This window comes from Talpa occidentalis, unplaced genomic scaffold (assembly GCF_014898055.3).
Source record: "Talpa occidentalis isolate TD23 unplaced genomic scaffold, MPIMG_talOcc4v2.1 talOcc4.6, whole genome shotgun sequence".
NCBI lineage: Eukaryota > Metazoa > Chordata > Mammalia > Eulipotyphla > Talpidae > Talpa > Talpa occidentalis.
Window position 1 is genome coordinate 92,470,629 of NW_023604972.1, and position 27,725 is coordinate 92,498,353.

General features: G+C 47.5%; 1 protein-coding gene across 1 annotated transcript; it reads right to left on the bottom strand.

The window, feature by feature from the left end:
* Window positions 1–10,447: 10,447 nt before the first annotated feature.
* Window positions 10,448–18,344, bottom strand: OTP (orthopedia homeobox). The gene is made up of 3 exons (XM_037530683.1): window positions 18,308–18,344; window positions 16,617–17,026; window positions 10,448–10,978 (listed from the first exon to the last, which is right to left on the bottom strand). The coding sequence occupies exons 1-3, from the start codon at window positions 18,342–18,344 to the stop codon at window positions 10,448–10,450; spliced, it is 978 nt and encodes a 325-aa protein (XP_037386580.1).
* Between the last annotated feature and the right edge of the window lie 9,381 nt (window positions 18,345–27,725).

Consider the following 27,725-nt stretch of genomic DNA (forward strand, 5'->3'; position numbering starts at 1 on the left):
TACATTCTCCCATGTGGTCATAAGCACCTTGCATTGCCTTGGCAACTGAATAAATAAGCTGTTACTACCCACAGTCACTCCTAAGTATTTGTCTAGTCTTATTGCTAACTTTAGATTTCATTTAGTATTAGTTCCTTGTATAATCAATCCAACCAAAATTTACTGAGTGTATCCTATAGAATATGTCAAAATTGACTATTTTCTAATTTATGCTTTCTAGTTAAATCCCTGAGATAACAATACTTAATTGGATGATATATAAACCCCATGGCACTAATAAGTTGAGGACAGGGATGACACTTCTTTATACAGTCATATTTGTGTATGGAAAGGTAAATTCTTGAATGCTATAGTCTTCCCTTCCTACTCTAAAAAATAAGTCCCATGCAGCCCCAACCCATCACCCAGGTTCTCTTACTAGAAGGGTAGGGATGTTGTCAGTGGCAAACTGTTAACAGAATGCTAACACTCTGTGTTTGCCTTTCACCCCCTGAACACAATGCTGACCAGGCTCAGAATCAGACCTCCCTCCTCCCTGCTCCCAGAAAAAAGGACAAAACCTTTAAGGGAAGTATTAGACAAAGACCAAGCCAGGTCTCTATAAATAACATATTTTTTTACTTTTCCCACCCTAGTCAGTCATGTAACATTATATAACATTATTAGAAATGGTTAGCCTTGGAAAAGAACTTGAGATATTTTGAGGAAATAGAAGCTCACAGCTGCTAAGTGACCAGACCAAGATCACACAGGTAATGACTGACCAAGGATTACAACAATCTTTTTCAAATGTGCTGCATTTCTTCATGGTCCCCCAACTATAGCAGAGTAGATAAAGGACAAGGATTACTCTTCTGTAACAAAAAGGAAAAATTCTATCTTCCTGAGAAGCAGCAATTTTATAATATATAACCAAAGCAACCACTACCAGAACCATAAGGTCCTGCCTTGCAGTTCTACCTAAGGAGAAAATTCTCATCATAATGCTTCAAATATGAATTGTCTTGTGGCACACAAACAGTTCTCAGAGAAGCCACTGGGTTTAAAATGAAAATGAAGCTCTTAAGTCTTCAACAGGGAAATCTAAGATAGCTGGTTTCCTGGCAAGTATGTGTTCTTCCCTCTTGTGTGAGAAACAATCCAGTCACTGGAGTTCCTAAGAGTGGCATATTAACTCTTCCAAGATAACAGAGCATCATTTACTAAATTACCTTTTTAAAGACACTATGTGGTACCCCAGTTCTTTGGAAAAGGTAATTAGCCTCCCACAGGTGACTAGTTTACTCCAAGTGCACACTGTGTTCACTGCAGTATGAGAATGGTCTCTTTTTGTTGTCAAAAGTAATCAATTTTTCATCTTAATAATCATGTAAGCTCTTTAATATATTTTAAAAGAGGACATTTTTAAAAGTCCCCTAAATAAAAGTGTAGTAAACTAGAGCTCAAATTAGACTCAATAAACATCTATTGAACACCTACTATGTGTCACAGTCTATGCTAGATATGGGGCGGTTACATTGTTTTAATTTATCTATTTGAAATATCAGTGATATTATAACATTATATTAGATTATGAATGACTATTAATGTAAGTATGGCATATGATCCACCATGGCTTGTCCTGCCTGGTCTTTAGCGAATTGAATCTTGTCAATGGCTCCAAAATTAGGAGAACTTAGTAACAGATAATCTAGTAATGATACAGGCAAACATACCAAATATACCTTATTGATCTGAAAATAAAACCTACAAGGAAAGGTCAAAAGAATTCTAATAAGTAGTAAAGAAAATCCTACAGGATAACCTTGATATCCTATAATGGCTAGTTCCTTCAGAAAGACTTGCCCAGAATTCCATCCCCAATTCTCTCCTGTTTCTTTTGAGTTCCTGCTACATTTCCAACATGGGGCAGATACTTAGCACTTGATGAAAAGATTACAAATTGTCTAGTTCATTTTTATTTTAAATATATATTTATCTTGTCTCCCAAATTACATGGTAAGTTCCTCAAAAGTGTAGGTATTATCAATGTCTCTGGTACCCCAACCTCACTGACTTGCCAGTAAGCACACACAAAACAAATGGTTTTCTTTTTTTTTTTTTTTTTTTAAGATTTATTTATTTATTTATACAAGCACTGGGTACAGTCAGAAGCGTGGGAGGGTGAGAGAATTCACCAGAGCCAGAGCGGGGAGCAGAGCAGGCAGAAGGACCGAAGTACACTGCTGAGGGGAGCAGCGGGCGGCAGGAGAGGTCTGCGCGCCATGTGGGACCCTCCTCCAGTGGCCGGGGAGCAGCCGGGGATCGAACCGGCGCCGCAGAGGCTCCGGGCAGCTTCGCAACCCAGCGCTCAACCGCTGCGCCACCAGGGAGGCCCAAAAACAAATGGTTTTCATACTTATGTCAACAACCATGTTAAAAAGGGAAATGTGTGTTTACCACAGAAAAATAAGATTGTGGCAGAGATATTTTCTACTCACCCAATATCCATGTTTCCCTACATTTGCCAGCCCTTTCAATCCGGAGAAGCCATATAATTATGTAACTAGTTCTTACTTATTGAACCATGAGCAGAAGTTTCTAGGCTAGAGGATTAGCGCTAATTCACAACCTTCCAGTTCTCTTTTTCCTTCCCCAAAGATGATGGAAAGCCATAAGGCGGCCAAGCTACAAGCTGAAAACAGATTGGCTCAATGAGTCACCACAAAAGAAGGAGCTAGAGGGCCTCCCTGGTGGTGCAAGAGGTTAAGCACAGCCCTGTGAAGCTATCCACAGCCTCTGCAGCATGAGTTCAATCCCCGGCCAGTCAGGGAGATACCCACATGGCACAGCAGATCTCTTCTGTCTCACTCACTGCTCCCTCAGCAGTGTATTTCAGTCAGTCTGCCTGCTCTGCTCCCCACTTTGTCTCTGGTGAATTCTCTCACCCCACCCCCAACCCCCAGCACCTCTGGCCTGTATACATAAATACAGTTTTTGTATGCATAAATAAATCTTAAAAAAAAAAGAGGGAGCTAGAAAATCACCTCACTCACTATAGGATATTTGTGACCAAATGTAGTGCAGGCAGGCAGCAGGCAGAGTAAGTAAAGGAGCGTCCTGGAGCCCTTAGTAGCTTTTTCAGGCTTTTATGATCTTTCTATGCCACTTGTACTGTGGCAACCAGGGAGAGGCCATGCAGAGTGACCCGGAGTGGTTGGGGGCAGGAGCGTCCAGGAGGCTGGCAGTCCTCTGGGCCCCAAGCAAATCTTTACTCTCTCTGGGCTGTGCAGCGTTGTCTCGGGGACTCTTCCTCTTGTAGCCATTCTCCACCTCATTCTGCCACATATGGTCCTCTCCCACACCTCCCTTATATGCTCAGTCTGTCAGCTCAGATGTGCCCACTTACACACACCCACATACACTCCAGGTGTCCACTATCAGGCATGCCTGCCTACACTCCCAAGCACCTCCTGATTCAAGGCCACAGGTGATAGCCACAAAGGCTAATGATGCAAAAGCCTGAGCATCTCATTTACACCAAGAAATAAACCTGTTTAAGTCAGAGATATGAAGCTTATCTAGCAGCATAGCATAGCCTAATGTTATTTTGACTAATAGAAACATTAGTAAAAGACTAAAAACAAAAAAACATTTCAGTGCTCAGACATGCGATGTAAAGTCCTAAAGGAGGCAAGACTACAGAAGAACAGAAGGCAGGCTAGGCTCAATAAACCACTTAGGCCAACACCTGAGATCTGTCCTGTGTTTACCCAGAATCTGCAAGCATATTTGGCAGGGAAGTGAAAAGGAGACAACCATGATCAGGGAATTTGAATGATTCAAAAATCTCTTCCAAAGCTAAGATTGTATTAGTCGATGATAGACAGGATTTCTAATATGCGGAGGATAGAAAAATGACAAATAGCTTACCCTGAGTTGTGACTATTTAATACCATACAGAAACATTAAATGACCCTCCCCTTAAAATCTTGCAGGAAAAGACAAGCAACACCTGGAAGAATTGTTCCTGGGTCCACATATAAGCTATTCACTTGGAGTGTCTGTGGGAGGCGAGCCCAGGAACTTCCCCTACAACCTTCTCATACCACCTCCCCTAGCAAAGCTTCAATAGGAAACATACTTGAAGCACAAAGGTATTCAAGGATCCTTTCTACATCTACAATGCCACTCTCCCTCAAAGTACTCCCAGGGCTAGCTTCCAAGTTTCTTACCACCTCAGCCCAGAGCTCATTTCACAAGGAGACAACTCCACTGATAAAGAGGCCTCACACATTAAAGAAACGTCACAGTGGTACACAAGAACTATCTTGAATTAATCTCTATTGAGGGTAAAGTTCAGGAGGAAAGGAGTGTTTCTAAATTCCTGAAACCATGTTTTATTTTAATCCAGCTATCACATCCCATCATAATTCATGTCTTTTTTTACATTATAAGAGTGGATTGTTAAACTGCTAAGTGAGGAAAATTATTTCACTTTCTCCCTGTAAATATTTGAAGTATAAGAGCAACATCTACATTTCACACACACGATAGTATTGCTGAAAGATCTTAAGACCTGACTTTAAAAATGATTTCTGCCACATACTTACCAGGTGTGTGACCTTGGGCAAGTTATTTAGCCTCTTTAAGTCTTAGTTTCCTCATTTGTAGAACAGGGATTACAAGATTTACTTCATGAAGGTGCCACAATTTAAGTGAAATTATGCGCTCTGCAAACTAAAATATGGGGTCCAAAAGTAAATGTCTGGAAATTCTGACAAATGTGATTTCAGAAATCAGGAGTATGTAACAGGCAGGCTAGGCTACTCATGAGATAATAAAATAAGGGAGGCAAAAAGAGACTAGTTCAGTTTCAGCTAACTGATTCAGGATTTTGTAATTTTACTTTAATTTCAGAATATCTATATTTTGTGTTTTACAACCTAGTATTATATTTTTAATTCCATAAGCATCACATATAATGTTTTCAGTGCTAAGGACTTTCAGAGTTTTTAATCTGACCTTGAGTTTAACTTAAATAGATTCAATAAGGACTCTAAGTAAAAGCATATAAAGTCCAGTGACATTTTAATGAAAGATATCAAGAATATATACTATATGTCATGTGGGTTAATTATATGTTTCCAAGTACTTGTGAATTAATCCAACTCAGGAGGAAGAGAGGTTGTGGTAGCATAAGCAACTGCAACAAGTGTATCTCAACTACAGTGTGGCTTTCAAGATGGAAACTTGGGTATATGGAATATTTTCATGTGAATGGAAGATGCAGCTTAAATGCACAAAGAACTACGCCTCTTAAAGAGGATGACATCATCAAAATCAAAAGAGGGCCCTCTGTGTATCTCAAGCCTGAAATTCCTAAAAAGCATTTTCTCGTAAATCTTACAAAACCATGTCTTGTTTTGATAGAGCATGCTTGAGGAAAAGCGAAAGGCATTGTTCTGTTTGTCTCTGTAATGACCAAATGCTAAACAGGCCATGGTTCCGATACCAAAAGCTCTGCACTGATGAGAGTTAGCAGAAGTCAAGCAGGGAGTGCCCCCCTTTGTTGCTAGTTTGATTTTTAAAATGAATCATAATTTCTGCATTGGATATGAAGATGGGTTTACAGCTATTAGCCATCATATTAATAATTTAGAAAATACATGCCCAATCACTTGTGTTCTTTCAATTCCCTATGAACACAGCTGCAACCCACATTATAAGCGAGGGTGAATGGATATTTTTCAGATGAGATATTTGGGTTGAATTATTAGGGTAGCCTGTACTACAAAATTACTAATAAACATTGCTTCTGGCTCAATTTAGCCTGAACTCGGTGAACCTAGCCAATGGTGACAAATCAAAAACTCTGAAATGCCCTATGAATGAATCTAACTAATCAAGGAACCCTGTAGGAAGTAGATGCCAGGATTAATGAGCCAGTGGTTTCACCATGCCATGCTGTTATTTCTTCATATAAATGCCCTCAGATGAGATTACCTTTATGTCATGAAAAGGAGAAAAGGAAGGTTAAGTTCTTTTAACTGACAGGTTAACTACTGCCATTACTAGAAGACATCTTTGTGGGCTAGGTTTTTCCTTTACACTAAAAATTAAAATGTAAATTCTGCATTACAAATAAAAAACATTTTTATTTTGGGGGCAAACAGATACTGAGGACATCAATAGTAAATTGTCCCAAAGTTATAATTTCTTCTGTATTTTCCATTCACATTTACCTTCATTTACCCAAATTGCCCTGCCTTCTAGTCTGTATTCCATATCTAACGTCATCTTTAGCAGGCTGAATTCCCATAGCCTATTTCTTCCACTATCAATGGAAGGTAAACTAAGCATAACATCATTACTATGCCATCAATTGTATGCCAAGTGTGATACTTAGAACCAATATTGAGGAGAAAATAGATACAAGGATGAATATGTATGTTCAAATAAACCAATCATAGAGTTATTGCGTAATGAACTTTGACTTTTTCTAGCAGCATGTGGTTATAGTATTCAGTGCCAAACAGGCTACTCAGCTAAAAGTACAATTCATTAGAGGCAGGACACCTAGCATGTTGTACTTATCTACCTTGTGTTCTGATATTATTCATCATTATTAGCTTTATTCTCTTATTAAGTTCAGTCAGTTAATACTATAACAATGTTGATTAGAAATATTGCTGATAAGGAGTGAAAATAATAAGCATTATTCTAGTGTTAGTTTTTACCTCCCTCAAAAATCTTTGTCACACTCATGACAGATTCTTATTCTCTGGTTTTTAATCTTTGCTACATTGTCAACCTTAACAATTTAGGCAGGTTGCTTCCGGGTATGCTAATGGAACAGATAACACTGAAATGTTCAGGATTCTTAATTCAAAAATCTATTGCCATAGAAACAAATATTATTCCAGAGTCAGGTCAAGTGAAAAACTCTGTACACTTTCATTATAATATTGATAAATAACCACTATATTATGAAATATAAGTGTCTTTGAAAGCATCTATCACTTCAGTTGATTTGTAACTTCTCATCAGTGATCTGAGTTAGCCCATTTTTTTCAAGTGAAAGATCCCATTTCCCTTGCCTTTGAGAAATACAATTTTTAAAGATTCCATTTAGCATCCTTTATTGCATTCCTACATCATAAAGTTATGCTTTATAGCAGCATAAAAAAGCTATAAAATTAGCATCCTTGTAAACAACCTTCCATGCTCACTGGTGAAGCAATCTGTGATTTGTACTGATTTCTTAAATGTGACTTCAGATTACTGTATTCACAATTTCAAGTTTTAAAAAAAGAGCACTAACTCAAGGCAAGGGAGAAAATGATGAAGTGTAAAAACAAGAAAGGCTTTCTTACCCACTAATATTTTAAAAATTTAGTTATTGTTGTTGCTAAATTCTAGGGTGAGGTCTGAAATACACAACTGTTCTACGTTTATACAAAATCCCAATGAGCAAGTTTTTCTATTCTCACTTTAATAATTTAACATTATATCAAATATATCTTCAGGAAATGTAGACTTGAAATATTCTAGGACCCCCCCCACCACCAATTTTACCTCTAATTAAAATTTCTAGGGTAACATGATCATATGATTTTTTCCTTATTATAGAAATCCTGCCTTTTTGTCTTCACCTGCGAGGAGATTCCATTGTGTTCTCTTAATTAACAATTACAAGAGTTCCTAAAATTCACCTGTGGCCCAGCGGTACGAAACGGTGTTCCAGGACAATGTTGTTTTTCAGGGTTTCCACTCTGCGGCAACCAAATGAGAAACCCTCCCAGGGAAAAACAGGGGTGACTTCCCAATGCCTATAATGACCTTTCAATTTCAAACCACAAGCTAGATTTTGGTTAGCCTTCCAAAGGAAGTCCGTGATTCCTTTGGAACAGTCGCCTCCAAGTTTAAAAGGCACTCGGAACCTTCCCATCAGACTACCGAAGACGCAGAAATGGAACTACTAGTTTGGGGAAAGCCACTGGCACGTGGCGAAATTCGAGGTTTCCTCGCATCAAGTGTGGACTCTGAGAAAACCAGAACAACTGCGCGCGGGAAAGCGCGAGAAGCACCGACCCCAAACCAGACCGCCCGGGATGCTCCTCGGACTGGGGGGTTTGCCCCCAACCCGGCGGCCCGGGGTATCTGAGATCAAGACTCTCTGCCGACACAAAGAGGCCGGGTCGCCCCTTTCGCACGGCCCAAGGCCGCAAGAGGTCTCAGGGGGGCGAGAGCACCTGGGGCGTTCACGTTCACGGCCGTACCTGGGGCCAGACGCGGCTCCGGACCACCCCGGGGGCTTGGGGGGCGGGGGCAGAGTTCACAGTCCCCACGCGTTCTTCACCGCGGTCCCCCCAGCGTGGTCTTCCTCCTGCCCAAGGTCTCCCTCATCGTATGCACGTCCCCGGGCGAGGGCCGCCCCGCAAGCGTTTGTCTGAGGGAAAACGTTTACCCGAGAAGCTTACAGAGGCCCGGCTCCGCGCTAAGCACCCGCAGCGGCCGCCCAAAGTCGGCCTCGGGCTCGGAGCCCCGGGCCTGCCCAAAGCATCGCGAGGCCTGGCGCTCGCGCTCGCGTGAGGCTGAGGCGCCCGGGCCGGGCCCTCTCACTTCCGGCCTGCGCGGCCTACTCCAGGCCGGGCCTTCCCGGGTCCTGTGCTTTGGTGGGCCGTGTGCCTGCGCTGCCGTGCGACGCGGACGCTGACCCCGAGCCTGCTGAGGGACTGACCTGTCCCCCACGCGGGGATCCGGCCAGGTGGCTGCCCGTGGAGCCGCTCCAGGACGGCTGTCTTCCTTTCCCTGCGGGGCGCCCCTCCCGCCCGCCGAAGTCACACCAAAACCCATCATTCTCCATATCACATACTGAAAATGATTTTATTTTATCCATTTACATTTAAGTTGATATAAACTTGTCCGGAAAAGTCAAATAATATGCTTTATATTAGCTCAAACATTTATTAAGAAAACCAAATTCCATAAATAAGCACAGACAATAAGTTAAAACATATCACAAATTGACCAGTATGTAACAAGAGTGCTTTATCTACACAAAACATCCTATTTCACATGTTTGTTCATTCTTCAAAAGCGCTTCTGTTCTCTGGGTTTGAATTTGACCAGCACATGCAGAAAGAGCTGATTGTGTTTCTCTGTACAAAGTTGCAGGGTTGTAGATGTCCCCGTGCGCCCAGAGGAGGCCGGCAGGGGCCGAGGGGCACGAGGGACCACAGGACGACCACAGAACAACCAAGGGCGCAGAGCAGCCAGGAGAGAGAAACGGAAAAGGAAGCAAACAAACCCGTCCTGAAGGATCCAGAAAAGAGAGGTGGCTTTTGCTTTTACAAAGGGAAACTTTCCTTACATTTTTATTTTAGTCTTCCTCAAAGACCTATCAAAATGGGTCAATCACCTCTTCTTCAAGACATGACTGCTGTACTCTCCAGTCACCCAATGCACTGGCATGTTCCTCCTGAGAAGCCTTCCCTTCGGTACCTGCACAACCCGTAGTTGTGCATAAGGAAACAAAAATAAGAGAAAATAAAAGCTCTGTTTGGCAAGCCGATAGAGGGCTGCATGGATATGACCGGCGTGGAAGGGGCAAAGGTAAGGCGGTGGGAGAGGAAAGAAAGAATTCAGAGAAACAATTCAAGGATAAATCAAATTACTCTATCAGTTGGACCCTCGGATAAGGTGGTTGGTAACCTGTTACCTCCTTTAAGACAAAAATCCCTAACATTGTGCTGTCCCTTGAACACGTCCGTGTGTGACCTAGGTGCACTGTGTGTGTGGATGTGCGCGCGTGTGTGTAGTGTCTGAGTGAGCGAGAGTGCGGAGTGTGTGTGTTTCTGCCCACAAACCAGTCCATTGGTGTCTGATTTCAGATCCTGAGTCGACTCCCTGGTAAGTAAAATGGCGGGAAGGATGCTTTTTGCAGAGTGCGGGAGGAGGGCTGGGAGGTGCGGGAGAGAAGGGACCGAGGGCGGCGCGGGCTCGGGGGTCGGGCCGTCGGCGTCGTGAGGAAGGTGTGAGCGGGAAGACCGCCAGCCAAGGCCGCGGGACGGCGCCGGCGCTCAGTGTGCGCGCCGGGGGGCCGGAGAAAGCGGGAAGGGACGGGGTGAAGCGCCAGAGACAGGACCGAGGGAGGGTGAGAAGAGATGAGGAGTTGGGGGGGGCGGGGTTGGGGAGCTGAGGAATTCGGGGACCCGGGCGAGCGAAATCAGGCGGAGGGGCGGGCTGGGGCTCGGGTTAGCCCGAGCAAGTGGAGGAGGGAAGGGAGGACCGAGCGAAACGAGGCGGAGGCCAAGTCCCGACGGGGTTAGGGCGCCGGGGCCGGGTGGGGGCAGAGCGCCCCGCTAGGGGCCCGAGCGGGGAGCTGGGGCCAGGGGCGCGCGGGCCGGGCCTGGGACGGCCCTGGGGGCGGCGCCGGGGACGGAGCGGGCGGGGCGCGGCGGCATTAAGTGAAGCTCATGGAGACTGTGTGCTCTAGCGCCTTGCGGCGGAGGGAGGCGATGCTCGTGCCCCGCCACACGTCGCTGCTGTCCGGGGAGCTGCAGAGCTGGGGCGAGCCCGAGACGTTGCTGGGGCCGGGGAGGGAGGCGGGCACCATGCCGGGGAAGGCGGGCTGGTAGAGGTGCGACTGCAGCCCCGCGCCGTTGGAGCCGGCCAGGCTGTTGGACAGGCCCATGGAGTTGGGCGGCGGCCCGGCCGCCAGGCTGCACTGGGACAGCGACTGCGCCATGGCTTGCTGCCGGCCCAGCGCCGGCGGCAGCGGCAGCTGGGACACGCCCGGCATGGCGGCCGCCGCCCAGCGGGTGTCGTTGGCGTGGAAAGAGCACAGGCTGTCGCCCATGGCGGCGGCTGCAGCGGCGGCGGCCGACGGGAACTGAGGCAGGCCTGGCGTGGGCAGCAGCGTGCCGGGCGCGCGGAACACGTTGGTGGTCTTCTTGCGCTTCTTCCACTTAGCGCGCCGGTTCTGGAACCAGACCTGCAGCGGGAGGGCCGGGAGGGGCGACAGAGCAAGCGCGGTTAGCGAGCCCGGCGGCCTCGCGGGGCCGGGGCTGCGGCCCGAAACCCGCGCGACGTGCACCCACCGAGCCTCGGGCCGAACGCGCGCCGTCGGCCCCGACCACCCCCGCGCCCAGCCGGGGACAGAGTTTCTCCACCTGCTCGAGCCCGCTTGGCGTCCCTGCTACCACCACCGCGGACTTGCGGGCCCTGAGAGGTCGTGCCTCAGAGCGACGACACCAGTGCCAACGTACCAGCGTGTGCAGTGTTCACCACGCCCCTGCACGCTGGCACACTCTGTGCGCTGCGTAGATGCACAGGTCTCTGCAGGCAGGCAGGTGTCAAGGTTGCATCCACAGGTGTACAAATGAAGATAAACATGAGTACCTAGGTGGCTTAATAACGTGCCTTATATCACTGATGGGGTATAGAAGTTTCAGAAACGCTGAAAATTTGGAAATTGATGGAGGGCCCAAGATGACACCACCGCCAGCTGAAAATCGAAAGACAAAGGAAAACCCCTAACGCCCAGATGACAGAGGGGATAGGTTAACAGAGTGATCCGTGGGGGAAACCAAGCGCCACCGAGCCACAAGGCTGCTTGGGTCACCACAGTGACTTCTGACTCCTCAGATGGGTACCCCGCCATCAATTTCGGTGCTTCATTCTCAAGCCCCTCTAAGGGGCACCTTTGTCTGGTCTGTGTAGGTGTGCTGGAACCTACTGCTAGAGGCCTGAGCCCTAGGGCCTTCCAGTGAATTCTTTTCAGGAACTTACTAAGGACCCCACAAACAAGGCCTCCAATTCTCTCAACTCCTCTGTGCCATCTAAACTAAAAGCAAATTTTCTGACTGCTACAAATTAAAGGTCAAGTCTAAAGCTCACACTAGTTATGAATCAAGTTTAATTTTGCTTAGACAAGTCCAAATGACTTTTAGAAGGAAATATTTGATGAAAATAAGCCTCCTGTTTTGTTCTTTTTTAACAGTGGCTCTGGAACTTCAGACTTTACAGGGCAAATTTGCCTGTGGATGTCAAATTTACTACCACAGGGGAGAGAAGAATTCATTCTGAGCAATATTAAGTAAGCTTCCTAACCAGAATAACCTGCCACCTCCCCATATTTGAATTTGATTGAAAAAAAAATTTGCCAGCATGCCTACTTGTAGTTTAACACAGCTCAGGTACTTTTAAGTTTCCTCTTAGAATTTGGGTAATGCAACCTAACCATCGTATTCATGGTCAAAAGGTTATTCACCCATTAATCCAAGGTATTTAGTGTTTATTCTGCAAGTTAGAGTATCTTTAGTATGGATTTAGGGTTCTTAGAAAGCTAACTGTGCTCACGGGCTGTACACACCCGTGTAAGTGAAGACACAACCTATCTATGCTTCCGGGTGTGAAGGGAGTCGCAGTCTTAGAATTCTTGCCAGCCTTTGGGCAGGCCCTCATCCCTTCTACCATATCCGCATAGTCCCGCACCACTTTATCTTTCTTTGGTTTCTACACCATTTCTCCTGTTTCTGTCTACTTGAGTCTCCAGGTTGGGTAAAGAAACCCGGTTCCTTCTGTACTAAAGCCCCTGAGCTGGTGTGGCTGCGGATGAAATGAGGCAGTAGTGCTCTTGAATAGTGAGTGGAATCAATGCAGCCGGCGAGAATTGAGCTGTTAGCGGCCTTGGACAGAGTAACCCACAGGAGCTCAGGAAAGCTCTGCGAAAACCTGTGGGTACAGAGCGCTTTGCATGACCCACCCACCGCTGGATTGCAGGGGATGTAGCCCCAATGGGGCCATAGACAAGGTCAGTGTCTGAATCTAAACGGTCCCCACACCTCAGACGTTGCACCCAGGTAAATGCTGAAAGATATTTATAAACGAAAGGCCAATATCTAACACCTTGCAAGAGTCAGGGAATCCCAAAATTTCGGAATGTTTGGGGTGGCAGCAGGGAGGAGGGTAGCGGAGGGAGTGGGGAGAGAAACAAGGAAAAAGGCATGGGGGATGGGGGAGAGAATGGCCCTGTAGAGTTTCAGTAGAAAATACACCGCCCAGAAAGGTTTCTGAAATTTAGGATCCGCTCAGGCACAGGCGGAAAAGAACAGCTGTTAAAGAACTAAATAGTAAAGGAATAATCGAAAAATCGTGCTCAATTATGTTTGAGGGTTAGTAGTCAAATGACGGCTACAAAGATTTTTTATGTTTCATGGCTTACTGGGATTGGGGGCAAAAATCTGCATGGGATCTGAGCACCTCCGTTCCAAGCTATGATGCATATGTTTTTAAAATGTGAATGTTTCCACTTGAAAACTAGAGCATGACGGATTAAAATGCAGGTAAAACCTAAGGGAGATTTTGAGAATGCACAGATGACAACTCCAGAAAATATATTAACCGCAGCCACTGGCCAACTTTGTACTCAGTTTGAAATGCAGCTCTTCTCAGAAAATGCTTAATACAACAGTGAGAATCTAATGGAGGTTGGAATTTAAAAATCCACTTTCATGATATCTGCTGTTACAGTAATATAGACATACTGTAAATGTATTTTAAAATATATAGCCCGTTTAATTCTCCACCTATAAATGGCTCAGAAATAGAGAAAGAGAGGGAGAAAGAGCCAATATTACTTTTCCCTCCTTGAAGCAAACGCCTTATGAAGATCTCATTGGAATCCAGCAAATGATTAATGTGAAGATTTGGGAGGAAATCTGGGGAGCTATATTAAAGCCTAGATCTCAGGTTCATTTCGATCAGCCAGCCGTGAACTCTGGGCCGAATTCATTACACTTTAATAGTGCTGGGAGAGGAAGAAAATGCAATTTCTCATTCCATTAGAAAACTAGAAAATACTCTCAGCTTGTCCCCCTATTAAGATGTGGCAGGTGACAGGGCCATTCTGGGGGACACGGTCAATGGAATTACAGCACATTATTTTTGTTCGTATAAAATATTGAAAGGCAAGCCTGACTGTGCAGAAGTTATTTCACTGATTTGGTTTTTATGTAAATAAAATATTGAAAGTTAATTAATCCGTGCTAGAGACTAATGATTATGCTTATTATATTGCATTTGATCGCGTAATTTGCATGATTCTCGCATTGCTGCTTAATAAGCCATTCCAGGTTATAAATAATTCTGAAATTGGTTTCTAATAATGGCATGCTATAAAAGGAATGGTTTTATTACACTAGCCAGAAAAAGGGAGTGATATCAGACATGGAATTGGCCTTCTTGTGAGTAGAGGTGTTTTAACAAATACTTAAAAGTGTGGTATATACCAGATATAGATTAAAAAACAAATAGGTTGTATTATTTAGTCTGGAATCAAAAAGCTTCTCTAAAAACATATAATTGCAATAAATTGAATGTTTAGATCATTTTTAATCAGTGCAGTGGCCCACATACTGAAAGGAATGTGTGGCAATCTGTTAACTATAAAGAAAACTATGACGTACTCATCATATAAGAACATAAACCAATTACTATTTAATTTGAATTTGGTCAAGGAGCAACGGTACAGTGAATTGTGAAGTAAATACATTTTCCATAAATTATTTTTGCATTACATTACATAATGTTAATCATTTTGAAATGTTAATTAAGAAGGTTATGTTGATCTGATTACTTTTTAAACTATGGAACATTATTTTTAAAAATATTGAAATTGCCATTCTATTAAATTATTCCTATCAGCAGCCTCAAGCTATTATCTCTGGTTGAACATTATGCTAGAACAATTAAAGTAGTTTGTCTTTTTCTTCCCGAATATTCTTTTGTGTACTTTTTGAAAATAAGTGTTTCTATTACATAGTTTATATTTTATTTCATTTACAGCTTTTTCTATTAAAAGAATCACTGCCATTAACCTTCGTAAGACCTAATAAAGTTTAATAGACCTCGTTTTCTTTTTTCATAAAATCAGTTGTCCAATTATGTTTTATTTGTGATTCCAAGTTCTATTTTATCTTAAACTAATCACCAGTATGTCTAGTTTAAACAAGATAATTTACTACTTGAAACAAAAATAATTAGATGCTATTTTGTTTGAGGGACAAAATAATAAATTTATGATTTTGAGCCTATAAAATTTTAACAAACCACTATTATCATTAGCAGTAATAGAGGCATAAAAATTGTGAAGATTTGAGCTCAACTTTAGATTTAAAAAGAGGTACAGGTGAAAAACAAATTAAAGAGCATAAATAATATATATCTGTTTAATGCTATTAGCACTCTTGTGGTGCTTCATTCCAATGGCCCACTGTCAGGGCTTCCAGAGTTCATTAATGAAACTACCCAGACTTATATTGAATAAAAATGTTCATCTATTGTATGCCCTGAATTTTACCTTATTAATTTGACCACTTGAGTCCCTGATGACTTTCATTTTCTGGCTATTTAAAATAGCAGTGCACACTTTTTTTTCTATGTTCGATTATCTTTATAATGCCAAATGGACATGAAAATATTTAACATTATGATCATGGTCACCCCTGTCTCTTATTCTTAGATCCAGTGTAAAATAACTGAGTTCTTTAAACGTAATTGGTAAACGCGGATAGTGCTAAGATTGACTTACAGAAACTACCCAGTTCAAGACAGTAAAGGAAGATTTGCAGCACTTTGGATAGCCCAAGACCAAATGTGCCACTTGGAATTTCACTTTCAGCACTAGTCCATAAAATGTTTGTTATATTGTTTTCATTATTTAAGAAAACAGGGAGAAAATTTGCCATTCAGTTGGCCATTCATTATATTTTTAATCCCTCAATTATCAGAAAAGTTAGAGGTGTGATCTTCTATGTTCTACATAACTTACAAGTTGGAGGATGACTGGACAGGGACATGGGGTCAGTAATGATTTTGTCTACTACCTGTCAATCTTCTGTCCTAAATGTCGTTTCTTAACATCGAATATCTACAATAGAAAACCGTCATTTTTCTGCTTCCTTCGGGGAAAACCAGGACTCCCAGACTGTGGGCCGATGGTTGCGGCCGTCTCTAGCACAGGGGTAGGTAGGCCATCAAAGTTAAAACCCTTCGCAAGCATCAAAGCTAAGAGGATTTTGCTTGAGAGCGGCAGGAAGGTGCTATTCAGCACAATTAAGCTACTCTGTAAAACACTGGTGTGGAGCTTTTTTTTTTTTTTTTTTTTAAGGCGCCCGTTAAGTTATATTTTCTCCCTTCTCAGGCTTTCTGTATTTTTATTGCGTTCCCCTATTTACCTGAAGCTTAACACAAACTCATGAAAAGGTAATGACATGCCCGTTAATAGAGCGAGCTGGCGTGGGGGTGCGCGCTCGGCTTGGAAGCCCAGGAGGCGCCGAGCTCCCCTTCTCGGCAGGGTGGAGGCAGCCCAGCGGGCGAGCAACTCCGGCTTCGCTTGGGAGGAGTTTCCGCGGGGACGTGGCCCTATGGGTCAGAGATGGGTCCCTGTCCGTCCAAAGCGGGGAAGGTGGTGCGCGCTAGTTTCCAACAAGAGACCCTAACCCTTGAACGCAGAGGCAGCCTGAGCACAGCCCAGGACCCCGGCTGGGCGGGAAGGAAAACTACTGCTTCCTCTGCCCCACGCACTCTCACCCCCTCCTCTTCTGCCCCAGCGCCCGGGTGCCGTGTACCTGCACTCGGGACTCGGTCAGCCCGATACGCAGCGCAAGCTCCTCGCGCATGAAGATGTCCGGGTAGTGAGTCTTGGCAAAGCTCCTCTCCAACTCGTTGAGCTGCGCGGGAGTGAACCGCGTCCGGTGGCGCTTCTGTTTCTGCTGGCCCTGCTGCTGGCCGGCTTGGCTGGGGTTCGGGCCGCCTTGGGGTCCCGGCTGCTTGTCCGGGTCCTTTGCGCTCACCGCCAGCGAGGCCGGCGTGGAACCCACCGTGGTGATGTCCTCCCCGGGCAGCAGAGTGGTTCCCTCGACTGGGTCGGTGTTGGGCGCTAGGTCCCCAGGATGGCCCCCGGGGTCGGAACCCCCCACGCCCAGCCTACACTTCACCGCCTCCCGGTGGCCCAGAAGCTCGGCGGCATCTTTCATACCTGAGGAGGGAAGGGGATCGCGGTCACTACTTTCCTGTCGACTCCGAGGGGGATTGTCCTCCCTGTGCGGTTCTCCTTCAGTCCCATCCTCGGCTCCCTCCTCGCCCACGTTCGCCCTATGGAGAAAACTCCCGGGACGCTTAGCTGGGGTCCCCGGGTCTGGACCGCCCGCCTAGAACGGCACATCTCAGCCTCGCCCCTGTCTCCGCGGCGGGCTGGGTCGTCCACAGCGCACGCTCTCGCGCTCCCCACAAAGAAACACTCGCAGTCCCGGCAAAGGAACCCCCCTCGCAGTCCTTTGCACGAACCGCGCCCCTGACGTCCCCAAGAACCCGAGAGCGTGTCCTTGCGCTGGGAAGAAGGGGTGAAAGGAAAATTGAGGGATTCCTGGGTGCTGCCCCACCTGCGCTTAGGCAGCCAGACGAAGGCTCTCCCGCCCTCAGCCGATTCCCTCTCACTTTCGGAAGATGAATAAGTGTCCCAGCCTTCCACCCCCCCGAAATCAACCCAAATCAGCTCCGCCTCCCCCTCAAATCAGAAAAAGTGTTTGGAAAATGGAGTCATATCCATCACCAAAGATTCGCAAACCGGAAACCCAGAACCCAGCCACCTAGACAGCATTAAGAAAACTCAAGTAAACTCTGTCGACCTAACCGTGAATCAAACTTTAGAGAATTCAACTTTTCTTTCCGGAGAAATAAAAGGCGCGTGCGTCTCAGCCATTGGCAACGCCGAGTCCCTTGCAGGCGGGGATGCCTGGGAGGATGAATTTGGCTTTTCTCCTTTCTCAAGGAGCACACTTAGCAAATCCGTTTCCGATTGCAGAGGCTTCTCCTTCATGCCAGATTTTGACAAATTCAATCACACTTAGAGGAGAGCAGGGGGTAGTGGGGAGAGAGAAAAGGGAAAAAAGAGGAGAAAGAAATTCCAAATCAAAGCAAACAGGAAGGAGAGAGAGAAGAAAACACCTCCAAACAAATTATCAAGGCGTAGATCGCCTTGCAAAAAAAAAATAATAATAAGGGGGGAGGGGGATAAGAAAAAAAAAATAAGACAAACAAAAGGTAACACTAACAACATTTCCCAACTCCTTTTTTGGATCTACATATTCCATAGATTTTTTTTTTTAAGACGATGTTAAATCAAATTAAACTTTAATGCAGCACAATTACTTTTAAAGAAATTAGTCCATTTAGGGCACATTAAGGTAAAATAAGGAACAAATTGACAATTTCCTGCCCGGGCTTCTCCTGGCTGCCCGGGCGAGAGGCGCGCACTCACCTAGCCTGGCGTCCAGGAGGTCGGCGTGAGACAGCATCGCGCACCGCTCCAGGGCGAAAGCTGTTCCCCCCCAAATTTTAGCGGCTTTAAGTTATTTAAAATAGATATAAGCTATAAGCTATACGATATAGATATATATAGATCACCTAAATGAAAGAAAATTCGGTTTGTGGTTAAAAAGGGGGCTTCTTGCATTATAATGTCCTTTAGAGAGACGGGGAGGTGCTTAACAGTTGAATGAACCCGTGAGCAGCTCGGCGAGGGGACCAATCAGGAGGGCAGCCTGCAAATGTCAGCGCCCGGAGAGTCCCCCACTCCGCCCGCCCGCCCGCCCGCGCCCGCCCGGAGGAGGCGGCGGCGAGCCCTGGCTGCTCCAGCTCGGAGCAGCTGCGGAAGCAGCAGCGGCCGCCTCGGCCTCTCCTCGAGCTCTGGGCCCGGCCTCGGTTAGTTCCTCCTTCCGATTTTCTCCAGGCACACCCTTCCTTCTCCCGGTGCCACGCGGCTCGCTCCGTGGGCGCAGCTCGGTCTCTCTGAGCTAGGATCTGCCCGGGCAGGGGCAGAGCTAGGGCCGGAACAGGGCATGGCCCCGGCGCGATCCAAGGGTCGCCCCAGCCAGCGCTGCGGACGAGCTTGGCCTGCGGCTGCCTGGGACGCACCGGTCCCGCGCGCAACAAGGGCACTCCGCGCGGCCTCCAGAGCGAACCTAGACTTCGCTGCCAGCCGGCAGGCTTGTGCGTCGGGACCAAATGCCCTGGGTAGGCCCCCCGGGCCTACCCAACCCCAGCCCCTCCCCAACCCTAGAGGGCAAGACTCCCCGACCCCTGCAGGGCCGGCAGTCGGCTTCCCGGCCCCGTGCGTGGCGAGCATTCGTGAACTCTGCACCCTTGGTGTGAGACTCCGGCTCCTTCGCCCAGCCCACGCTGGCATCCTGGCCCGCAACACACTTTTGGCCAAAGTTTCTAAGTTCAGCGGGTTCCCAACTCCACTTAAGGCTGTAAATAAAGTTAAATGCTCTTTATTTTCCTCTTGAATATGTTAAACTACTTGAACAATTTAAAGTGCCTTGCACAAGTGAAGCGAACCATTTCTAATGTTCTGATTTTTCAGAGCCAGCCAACAACAAAGTTTAGATTAGTAATATATTTCTAACCAGAGTAATTTTCAAGATCATTAGGCATTTATGTAATTAGTGCCAAATCTATAAGCTTTTATTACGATTATTAGAGTAAAATCAGTATAAATTTGTACTAATTTACTACTGTTTAGACTTGGCTGTCAAGCCCAGAGGTTCTTATTGTAAATGATAACTGAGGAAATTAAGTGCAAAATTCTGTACCATTTCTGATCTGCTCCTAAACAATCCGTTTCAATTGTATTTGCAGCAGAACATAATGCCCTTTTAAAGTTATTTGACTTGTATTTTTATTTGCAACACAAGAAAAATGCCCTCTACCCAGGCACAATGAAAACTGATATTTACTACTCTCAACTTGATTAACATTGATTTTTAATTCGAGAGTGATGCAATTAAGATTATTCATTTAGTGCAAATAAAGCTTCCACAAAAGGGTGGCCCTATGAAGTCTGTTTTAAATAATTCCAAGCAAATGGCTTTTTTTGTTCGCCGTCCAATTGATTTACACAAAACATTGGAAATGCTGCCTGATAGCAGATGCGAGAGGAAGTGTGTGTGTGTGTGTGTGTGTGCGCGCGCGCGCGCGTGTGTGCGTGTGTGAGTGTGTGTGTGTCTTCAGCTGTGTATGTGACAGGGACCCAGCAAGGAAAGAGACAAAGGAGGCGGCAAAGCGAACTCGGGGGCAGTTTTGCTTCCTCCTGCTCTCCTGCGGCCTGTTTGCCTCCTCCCATGCACACACAACGTGAGCGCGCGCACACATGCACACACACGTGTGGGTTGAGGGTCTCGGCCGCACCGGGTCTTTCCGAGCTGCGGAGACCGCTTCCCCGCGAGCTCCCGGGCTGGAGGAGCTCAGCGGCCGCCGCGGGCGCTGCCAGAGGCGCGGGTGTGGGACCCGGGCGCCAGCACCGCGGACTCTGGCTTGGCTGGGCCCAGGCGGCAGCCGCGGGTTGGGGGAACCTGAGGGTGTTCGGCAAGCGCCGCGCGCTCTCAAGAAAGGCTTTTCCTGGGAGGGGATACCTGGAGCTAAAGCAAATACAGTTCCTCCAATAAACGCGTCCCTATCCCCAAACAGAACCCCAAATGTGGAAGATGTGGTGCTCCGGGCGCGCGCCGCAGGAGGCCAGGTTGCGGCCTGGAGCCGGGCGGTTGGCGCCTCCGACTGGCCCACCGCGAGCGCACCTGACTGCCATCTCCCAGGAAACAGCGGAGGGGTTGTGCCCACCTGGGTGGAGCTAGCGGGGTATCCAAGCCCGGAACGCAGGGGCAGAGGTGGGGAGCAATGTCCGCGTCGGGAGAGACTGGGGGGGGGGTGCTGGCAGCTCCTCCAAACTGGCAGGTCCGTCGAGGCTGCACAGCCACGGCTCCGCGCCCCTCCTGGAGGGCGGGAGCAGGAGAGGCCGCACCGGGGAAGAAAAGGACGAGGGACGGAGGCCCCGGCTGCACACGTGTGTGCCCGCGGCGCGGGGTCCTCACCCCACAGCCGACCCCAAACAGGCGGCCGCGGGGCTGCGCCCTCCTGCACGCGCTCGCTCGTATATTCTGTTTTGTTGTATCTTTCAGGTCGATAAATAAATGTGTAATAGTTAATGTGAAGACACATTAGAGTAATAACAATGGGACGAAATCAAAGGATGATCCATCTCTGTTAGTAACCGCTGAATAACAATGCCGCGGCGTGATTGATAGCCCGCTTCATTTTATGACTTTTCTATTGGTCTTGATTTTTATAGCAGTATAAACAAACTAAATCATTTCTTCCAAGTCTTCAGAGCATAAGCATGGCGGGGGGGAGGTTGGGGGGCAGAAAGGAAAGGAGCGAATAAAGGGAAATCTGAGGCTAGGAGGGGGCGACGCGGGGGTGTGGGGGCGCCGAGGTGGGGAGCGCGCGGGCTGGAGCCGGAGCCCGGAGTCCGAGGCGCTGCCGGCGGGCGTGGCGGCGAAAACGACAAGAGTCTGCATGTAAAAAGCTCGCCCCGGTGCCCGGTTCCCTCTCGGCAGCTCGTTTTGGCCAACGTCTGAATCCACCTGGGCAGCGCCTGAGATGTATTTACCAGAGTTTTATTCCCCGTCATCTTCCCACGTTCCCGGGGCAGCCGGGAAAGTGCCGGTCAGGCCCGTTGCTGCTGATAATTTAAGGCATTTCCCACATGATCATGGGAACTGAAGTCCCTAACAAGGCGAGGCTTTAGCGCAATGGCCCCCAAATCTTCGGAATGACAAGAATGTCTTCAGAAATCACTTCAAAGCAAAGTAAAAGGATTTTCTATGACGGATCCAGTGATTTTTCCTCAATAAATAGGTTTTAGATTGTTACACACACGTAGAAGTGGAACAAAGGGAACTAGCAGAAAATATATTGGTTGCCCCTAATAAAATTTATTTAGACAGTTTACTTCTCATAAAAAATAGAGATTGAATTTTGTACAAGAGCCTGCCAAGGGGCGATGCACAGGGAAATCATTTTTTCTTTCTCCTTTTCCCCCCTTCTCATTTTTAACGAAGCACAAAGAGCATTTAAAGGCCAGGGAACCCGCTCCCTCTCCCGCAGGGCCGCGCGCCCAGACCGAGCCAAAGAACTTTGTAGCTTCGAGAGAAGTGAGCTTCCCGGGTTTTTTAAAAACCCCAAATCTTGATTGCCTATTATTTAAATGACAGGCAGGGCAGCTACAAAATCTGTGTCTTTTCCCCTGCATTGCCATCCAGTTCCAGAGCAAGATTTAGAGATGTGGCGTGGCTGGATGGGGTGAGAGAGCCCCGCAGCCAGTGCCTTAATGAAGGATTTATGCTGATTAGGTTTGTAATTCCGATTTTCTCTCTAATTGTATTTCTGTATTGCCAATCCTTTGTAGAAACAGAGACAGACTAAGAGTTTCAAAAAATGTACCGGGTGCTCAGGAAGAATTGGGTAGTGTACCCCACGTCCTAATTGCCTTTTCCACTTACAGAACCCTCGGTTGTTTATTAAATGTAACTTTCAGCTGCCTGGGTTGTTTGTAAACGGCTCTCTTCTCTTTGCAGACAGTGGGCTGAAATATGGCGCGTTATTATTCACATTCCTGCTATTAAATGCTGAATTGTAACATTGTTCCCTTTAATGAGGAGCGCCTCCCTCAATAATTAACGATCTCACATTTTCCTATTTTCTTGGCTGATGAAAAGAATCAATTTTAATTCGTGGTAAATTACAGCCATGCTTTTGGGTATTATTTGCTTACAGAAAACAAATCAAGTGACTTGAACACTCCTGTTTACTTTTCCAGCTATGCAATATATGCAATAACCCAAACACGCTGGCAAATCAGCTCATATTCCTCAGGTCTACCTTAGAATCTGAAAAAGAATAAAGGGTGGGGGCAAACGCAAGGAGATAAAGGAAGCTTTCAAGTTCACTGCGTTTGGAACAATGGTGACAGTGCTCTCTCAAATCTTGCCCCAGGCCCAGCCCAGAACAGATGCCCCCAGGCCCCACTCTCGCTGTTCCCACTCCGGTCCAAGAGAAGTGTCCGCGGTCCGCATCTGACCACACCAGATGTTGGGGCTGCTTAATATTTGGCTCAAGTGGGGGAGGCGATTTGAGGGTGGAGAGAGTGGAAGGAGGTAGATCTGAGAGGGCAGTCAAGGCTCCTGAAAGAGGGGCAGGCTCTTCCACACTTCTCCGCATACAAGCACTTTCTCGAGGTTTCCGCGGCCCGAGAGGCTTCGGCTGTGTCCCTGTTGGGGCAGGACGGTAACCCTTCTGCTCGCCTTCAAGCGGCACGTTCTCGAGGGCCGGGTGAACACTGTTAACCCCTGGCCAAGTGGACCTGGGCCCTGCCATCCCACACGTGCGTTCTCAGCGCCAACTTGGGCAGGGAGCGCAGAGACTCTGGGATTCCGTGGCCACAAAAACTCCTTGCTTACGGGACCCAGGGCCCAGGCTTGGAAGTTAAAAGCCAAGGGCCCAAACACTAGGCTCTTTATTGTGTTTGAAGCGCAGGGAGCCGCCGCTGCGAGTGCGTGACGCACGCACTGCTGGTGTGTGCGCTGGTGTGAGCAGGTCCCCGCGTGCTCACGCCTACCGTGGGGCGCGCTGGAGAGGTGGGGGGAGGGATGTTTGAACAAGCAAAAATCTCGCCCCAAAAGGGTCTGATTTACCTACCCTTCCCGAAAGCCTGTGATGATGCACACACTCGACATCATTTTTTTTTTTTTCTGAAATAAACAGTGTCTCATCCATTACAGTTTTGCCAACTACAAGCACGCAGTACACCTGGATCAGCTCGCCGCCGCCGAGGCCTGTCCCTGGATTATTTTTCTATCTTTGCCTTCTAACAACTAGCATCCAGGGCTCTCAACTCAGAAAGCTCGGCACGAAACAATGACGGATCAGTACCAGTCCCCAGACTCCATAGCTCCTTTTTTTTTTTTTTTTTCTGCCTTTAGCCCTGTAATTTAATGGCTGCAATTAGCCACACGGAATAGAATAAGTGACATAGAGATTTTGTTTGTATGTGTTAAGTTCGTTGCTTTTCTGATTTCTATTTACTCAGGATAAATAATCATATATCAGTTATTCAGTTAGGTGACAAGGCTAGTAATTGGAATAAAAAGAAAAACATCTCATCCTTATCTCTTTCTATAACTAGATATAGCGCTAATAAGACTGCATCAATCTTATCTAGCAAATAAATAAAATAGACAAACAAACAAATTCGCCTCCAACAAGTTAATGCGGTGTATCTGAGTGGAAAGTAGATATTTTCACGCATTCTGGAGATGAGGAGTGACTTTTAATAAAATCACAAGAAAAACAAATGTAATTCTGGAAGCTGTTTCTTGGAGCTGCCGGGGCTGCCTCCCTCCCCCGCTTGCTCCCGCCTGCTCCGCGGTCCCAGCCTTTTCCTAAGCTGGGTAGACCCAGTTTACGTGGCGCCGGCTCGGCTTCTCCAACTACTTCACACCTGTGCGTGTGCGTGTGCGTGTGTGTGTGTGTGTGCGTGCATGTGTGTGCGCGCGCGCGGGGTGGGGGGGCCTGAGGGTGGGTGGGGAATATAATTCCACAGGTAACGAGCTTTTCCCGAGTAGCCCCCCCCATCTTTTCTGCCTCTCTTGCGCGCCCAGCCCCTGCTCCCCCTTTTGTTATTTCCTCTCCTTTCACACCTTCCCTCTTCTTTTATCCTCCATTCTGTCCTTCTCTCACCTCCTGCCTCTCACCTCCACTGTTCCTTCTCCGCGCCCCTTCGCCTCGGCGCTCTTTGTCTGCTCTTTCCCCGGCTCCCTCCTTTCCCCTTCCCTTCTGTCCTCTCTCCTTTCTTCTCCTCGCGCTCCCTCTTTCCTCTCTCCCCCCCCCCGCCTGGCGCCCCCCCCCCGGCGGCCCGAGCGCGCTCATTCCGGGCGTCTATATTCACTCAATTAGAGAAATCTACGGAGAAGATCGATCTTCCATCTGCAGACATGCCAGCTTAACAAATTAGATTCTTGTTTCGTGCAGGTGATTTGGTGACAGTCGGGGAATTAGAAGTAATAAGTTGTTGTGTTTGAGCCCGGGCCCCCGCCCCCCGCCCGCGCCCCTCCCCGCCCGCGCCCCCGGCCGCGCCCGCCGCCCCGCGCCCCCCGCGCCGCCCCCGCCCGCCGGCCCGCGCCCGCCGTGGCCGCCGCCGCATCCCGCGCTGTAATTAGTGCTGCTGCCCTCCATGTGGGCTCGATTAAACCGTGATTTAGCCGAAAGAAATATAATTATGGCTGCAAATAAAATAATCAGCATTGAAGAGCGATTTCCTTAATGAGATGGAGCGGTTGCACGTCACGGAGTAAAGGGGTCTCATTAAGAGGCGGTAATGAGGCTTGGGCGGATGGTGCAGGGACAAAACAGCCCAACTCCCCTGCAGGCCGGCCCGGCCCGCGCCGCCCGCCGCCCCGCCGCCCCGCGGGGCACCCGGCCCGGCCCCGCCGGCCCCCGGGGCGCGGCTCCGGCCTCGCGGCCCCTCCTCCCGCGGGCCCCGCCGTCGGGCCGGGCGGCGCCCACGAAGGTGGTGGCGCTAGCGGAGGCGCCGGGGCTGCTCGAGGGGCCCCGCCCTGCTCGGGGGGCGGCCGAGGGGCGCCAACTACTTCGAGGACTTCGGGCGCCCAGAGGAGCCGGCAGCCCCCGCCAGGAGCCCCTGGGGGGTGCGGTGCGAGGGCGCCGGCCTGGGAAGCGCTGGGCGCAGGGGGACGCCTCTGGGGGGCGGCCTCGGGGGGGGGCGGCCTCGGGGGGGGGGGGCGGGGGCCGTGACTTCCACCTGGAAAGAGCGTCACAACTAACAGGTGCCCGGAGGCGGGGGCACCGCGGGCCGGCGGGGCATCCCCACGCCCGCGGGCCGAGAGTCCTGGCTGCGGACGGGCCCTGGGCTCCCGTTCTGTCCACACCATTGCCCAAATTATGTTAACGAACAGAGGGGACAACTCTTTTGTCTCAACTCTTTCAACCGCCTCATAAAGGGAAGAAAAAGAAGTCCAATAATTGAGTCGAACGATTTCTTAAATGCATAGCTCCGACCTTTCTGGTTTATTAGGCTTAGGACAGCCTCGGAATTCCTTATAGGAAGGTGTGCGCACGTGCCTGTTCCCGAAGTCCAGATGCGGGGATACCTCGGTGTTTATTTCTGATTAAAGCGGTGCTTTCCCGATTCAGTTGCATCATTGAGCACTAGTCTCAATGGCTTCACATTATCCGCATGAAATGACTGATGAGGCGGCCTGACACATTTCTCTTTCTGAACCCACCAGTATTTCTTGAGCAACTATGTGTGGGGCGCTGGGCCAGGCCCTGCGCACTGAGAGGTGAGCAGAGGAACGGATCCTTGGCCTGGTGGGACTCACAGCATACCCTGCGTGGCGTTCCTCAGCTGCGGTGGGTGGACGGCCACGGCAGACACCTGGACTCTGGGCGAGTGGAAGAAAACCCGAGGGGTAGCTCAGTTGGTGTGCTCTGACCGTCCCACCTTCTCAGCCGATATTCTCTTCCCACCCAGAAAGAAGTCCAGGGACAAAGTAATTTGATAAATTAGCTTTCTTAGATCCTTGGAATTAGTGTAACACCCTTCCTAAAATGTTCTCGTTTTAAAAGAGAATTACAAAGAGGAGTAAGGAGCCTAAATGTGTTGTTATTCACTATCTGCCTAGTGGTAGAAGAAGGCTTGCGAGAAGAGGACTGGGGTGGGGTGGGGTGGTAAATCACTACTATCTAAATTACTACCCTAATCAGTCTTACTAACTCTGATGTAATCTCTTACATAAAAAAAATTCTTTGGTATCTCAGTTCCTTTTCTGATGAAAGCTATGAACTTCCTTCCCATTAGAATGCATATCTATCAACAACTTAGGGGGTCAGGCTCCCCACAAGCCCTTGTTGATGAAAGAGTGACATCTGAATGAACCTCTAATATTTGTGATTAAGACTTGCAGAGGAGAAATAATGCAAATCTCCGGAGGAGTTCTATCAATAAGCCTGAATCTAGGGAAAAACTGGGTCAAGAATCAAAAATAAATTGTGAGACCAGTAAGTTCGATGAAAACAACTGGTTAGAAGATGTACATAGTCTATCAAAAGTATAACAAATTCATATCTTCCAGCTGACCCAAATATAGGTTGATATTAATCCAAGCCTCTATAAAAGTTGTCCATGTTGCAGAGTTGTCAGAAAACCTACTTTGACGGTGGGCAGGCTACTTCTGGCTAAGGAGGGCAGCCCCACACAGTGGTGTGTCATAAATATGAAGACCTTGCCATGAGTGAAGGTGCAAGTGAGCATGATTAAAATTCACACACTGGGGCCAGAGGGAGCAAAGGGTGATTGAAAGTCTGTCTTAAACCCACTAAAGCCCCAAAATCCAGAGCTTAAGCTAATTCTCTCATTCACTCCTCAAAGGCATTTTACAAATTAGGCCTTGAAACGAAGCAGCAGAGCTGCCTTCTCCACCCTCACATGCTTTCCCAAGATGCTAACATATGGAACCAGAGGGTCTTTTCTGGGCAGAAGATAGTTCTTCGGCTGCTTATAACAAGGATTTATTCTCCTGCCTTCCTTTAATTTTCAAGAGGTCCCTAAGTCACCCATTAGGAGGGATATTGAGTTTTCCATATATATTTTCTTGGCACAATTTTTTTTTTTCACTCCTCATGAAGCAGTTGCAATGGGGGGAAGGAGCATATATTTAGTTAGAATATGTATTAACTAGGCTGTTGTAACAGAGTTCCAAATTAGAATAGCTTTGGAAAGGTAGAATGTTATTTCTCCTTCCCATTCTAAGGCTAATGATACG

Coding starts and splice junctions, on each gene's coding strand:
- OTP (XM_037530683.1), bottom strand. CDS start 18,344: ATGCTGTCTCACGCCGACCTCCTGGACGCCAGGCTAG. Junction 17,027..18,307: donor CCTCCTGGACGCCAGGCTAG/GTGAGTGCGCGC, acceptor TTCCCTCCTCAG/GTATGAAAGATGCCGCCGAG. Junction 10,979..16,616: donor TGACCGAGTCCCGAGTGCAG/GTACACGGCACC, acceptor CTCCCGCTGCAG/GTCTGGTTCCAGAACCGGCG.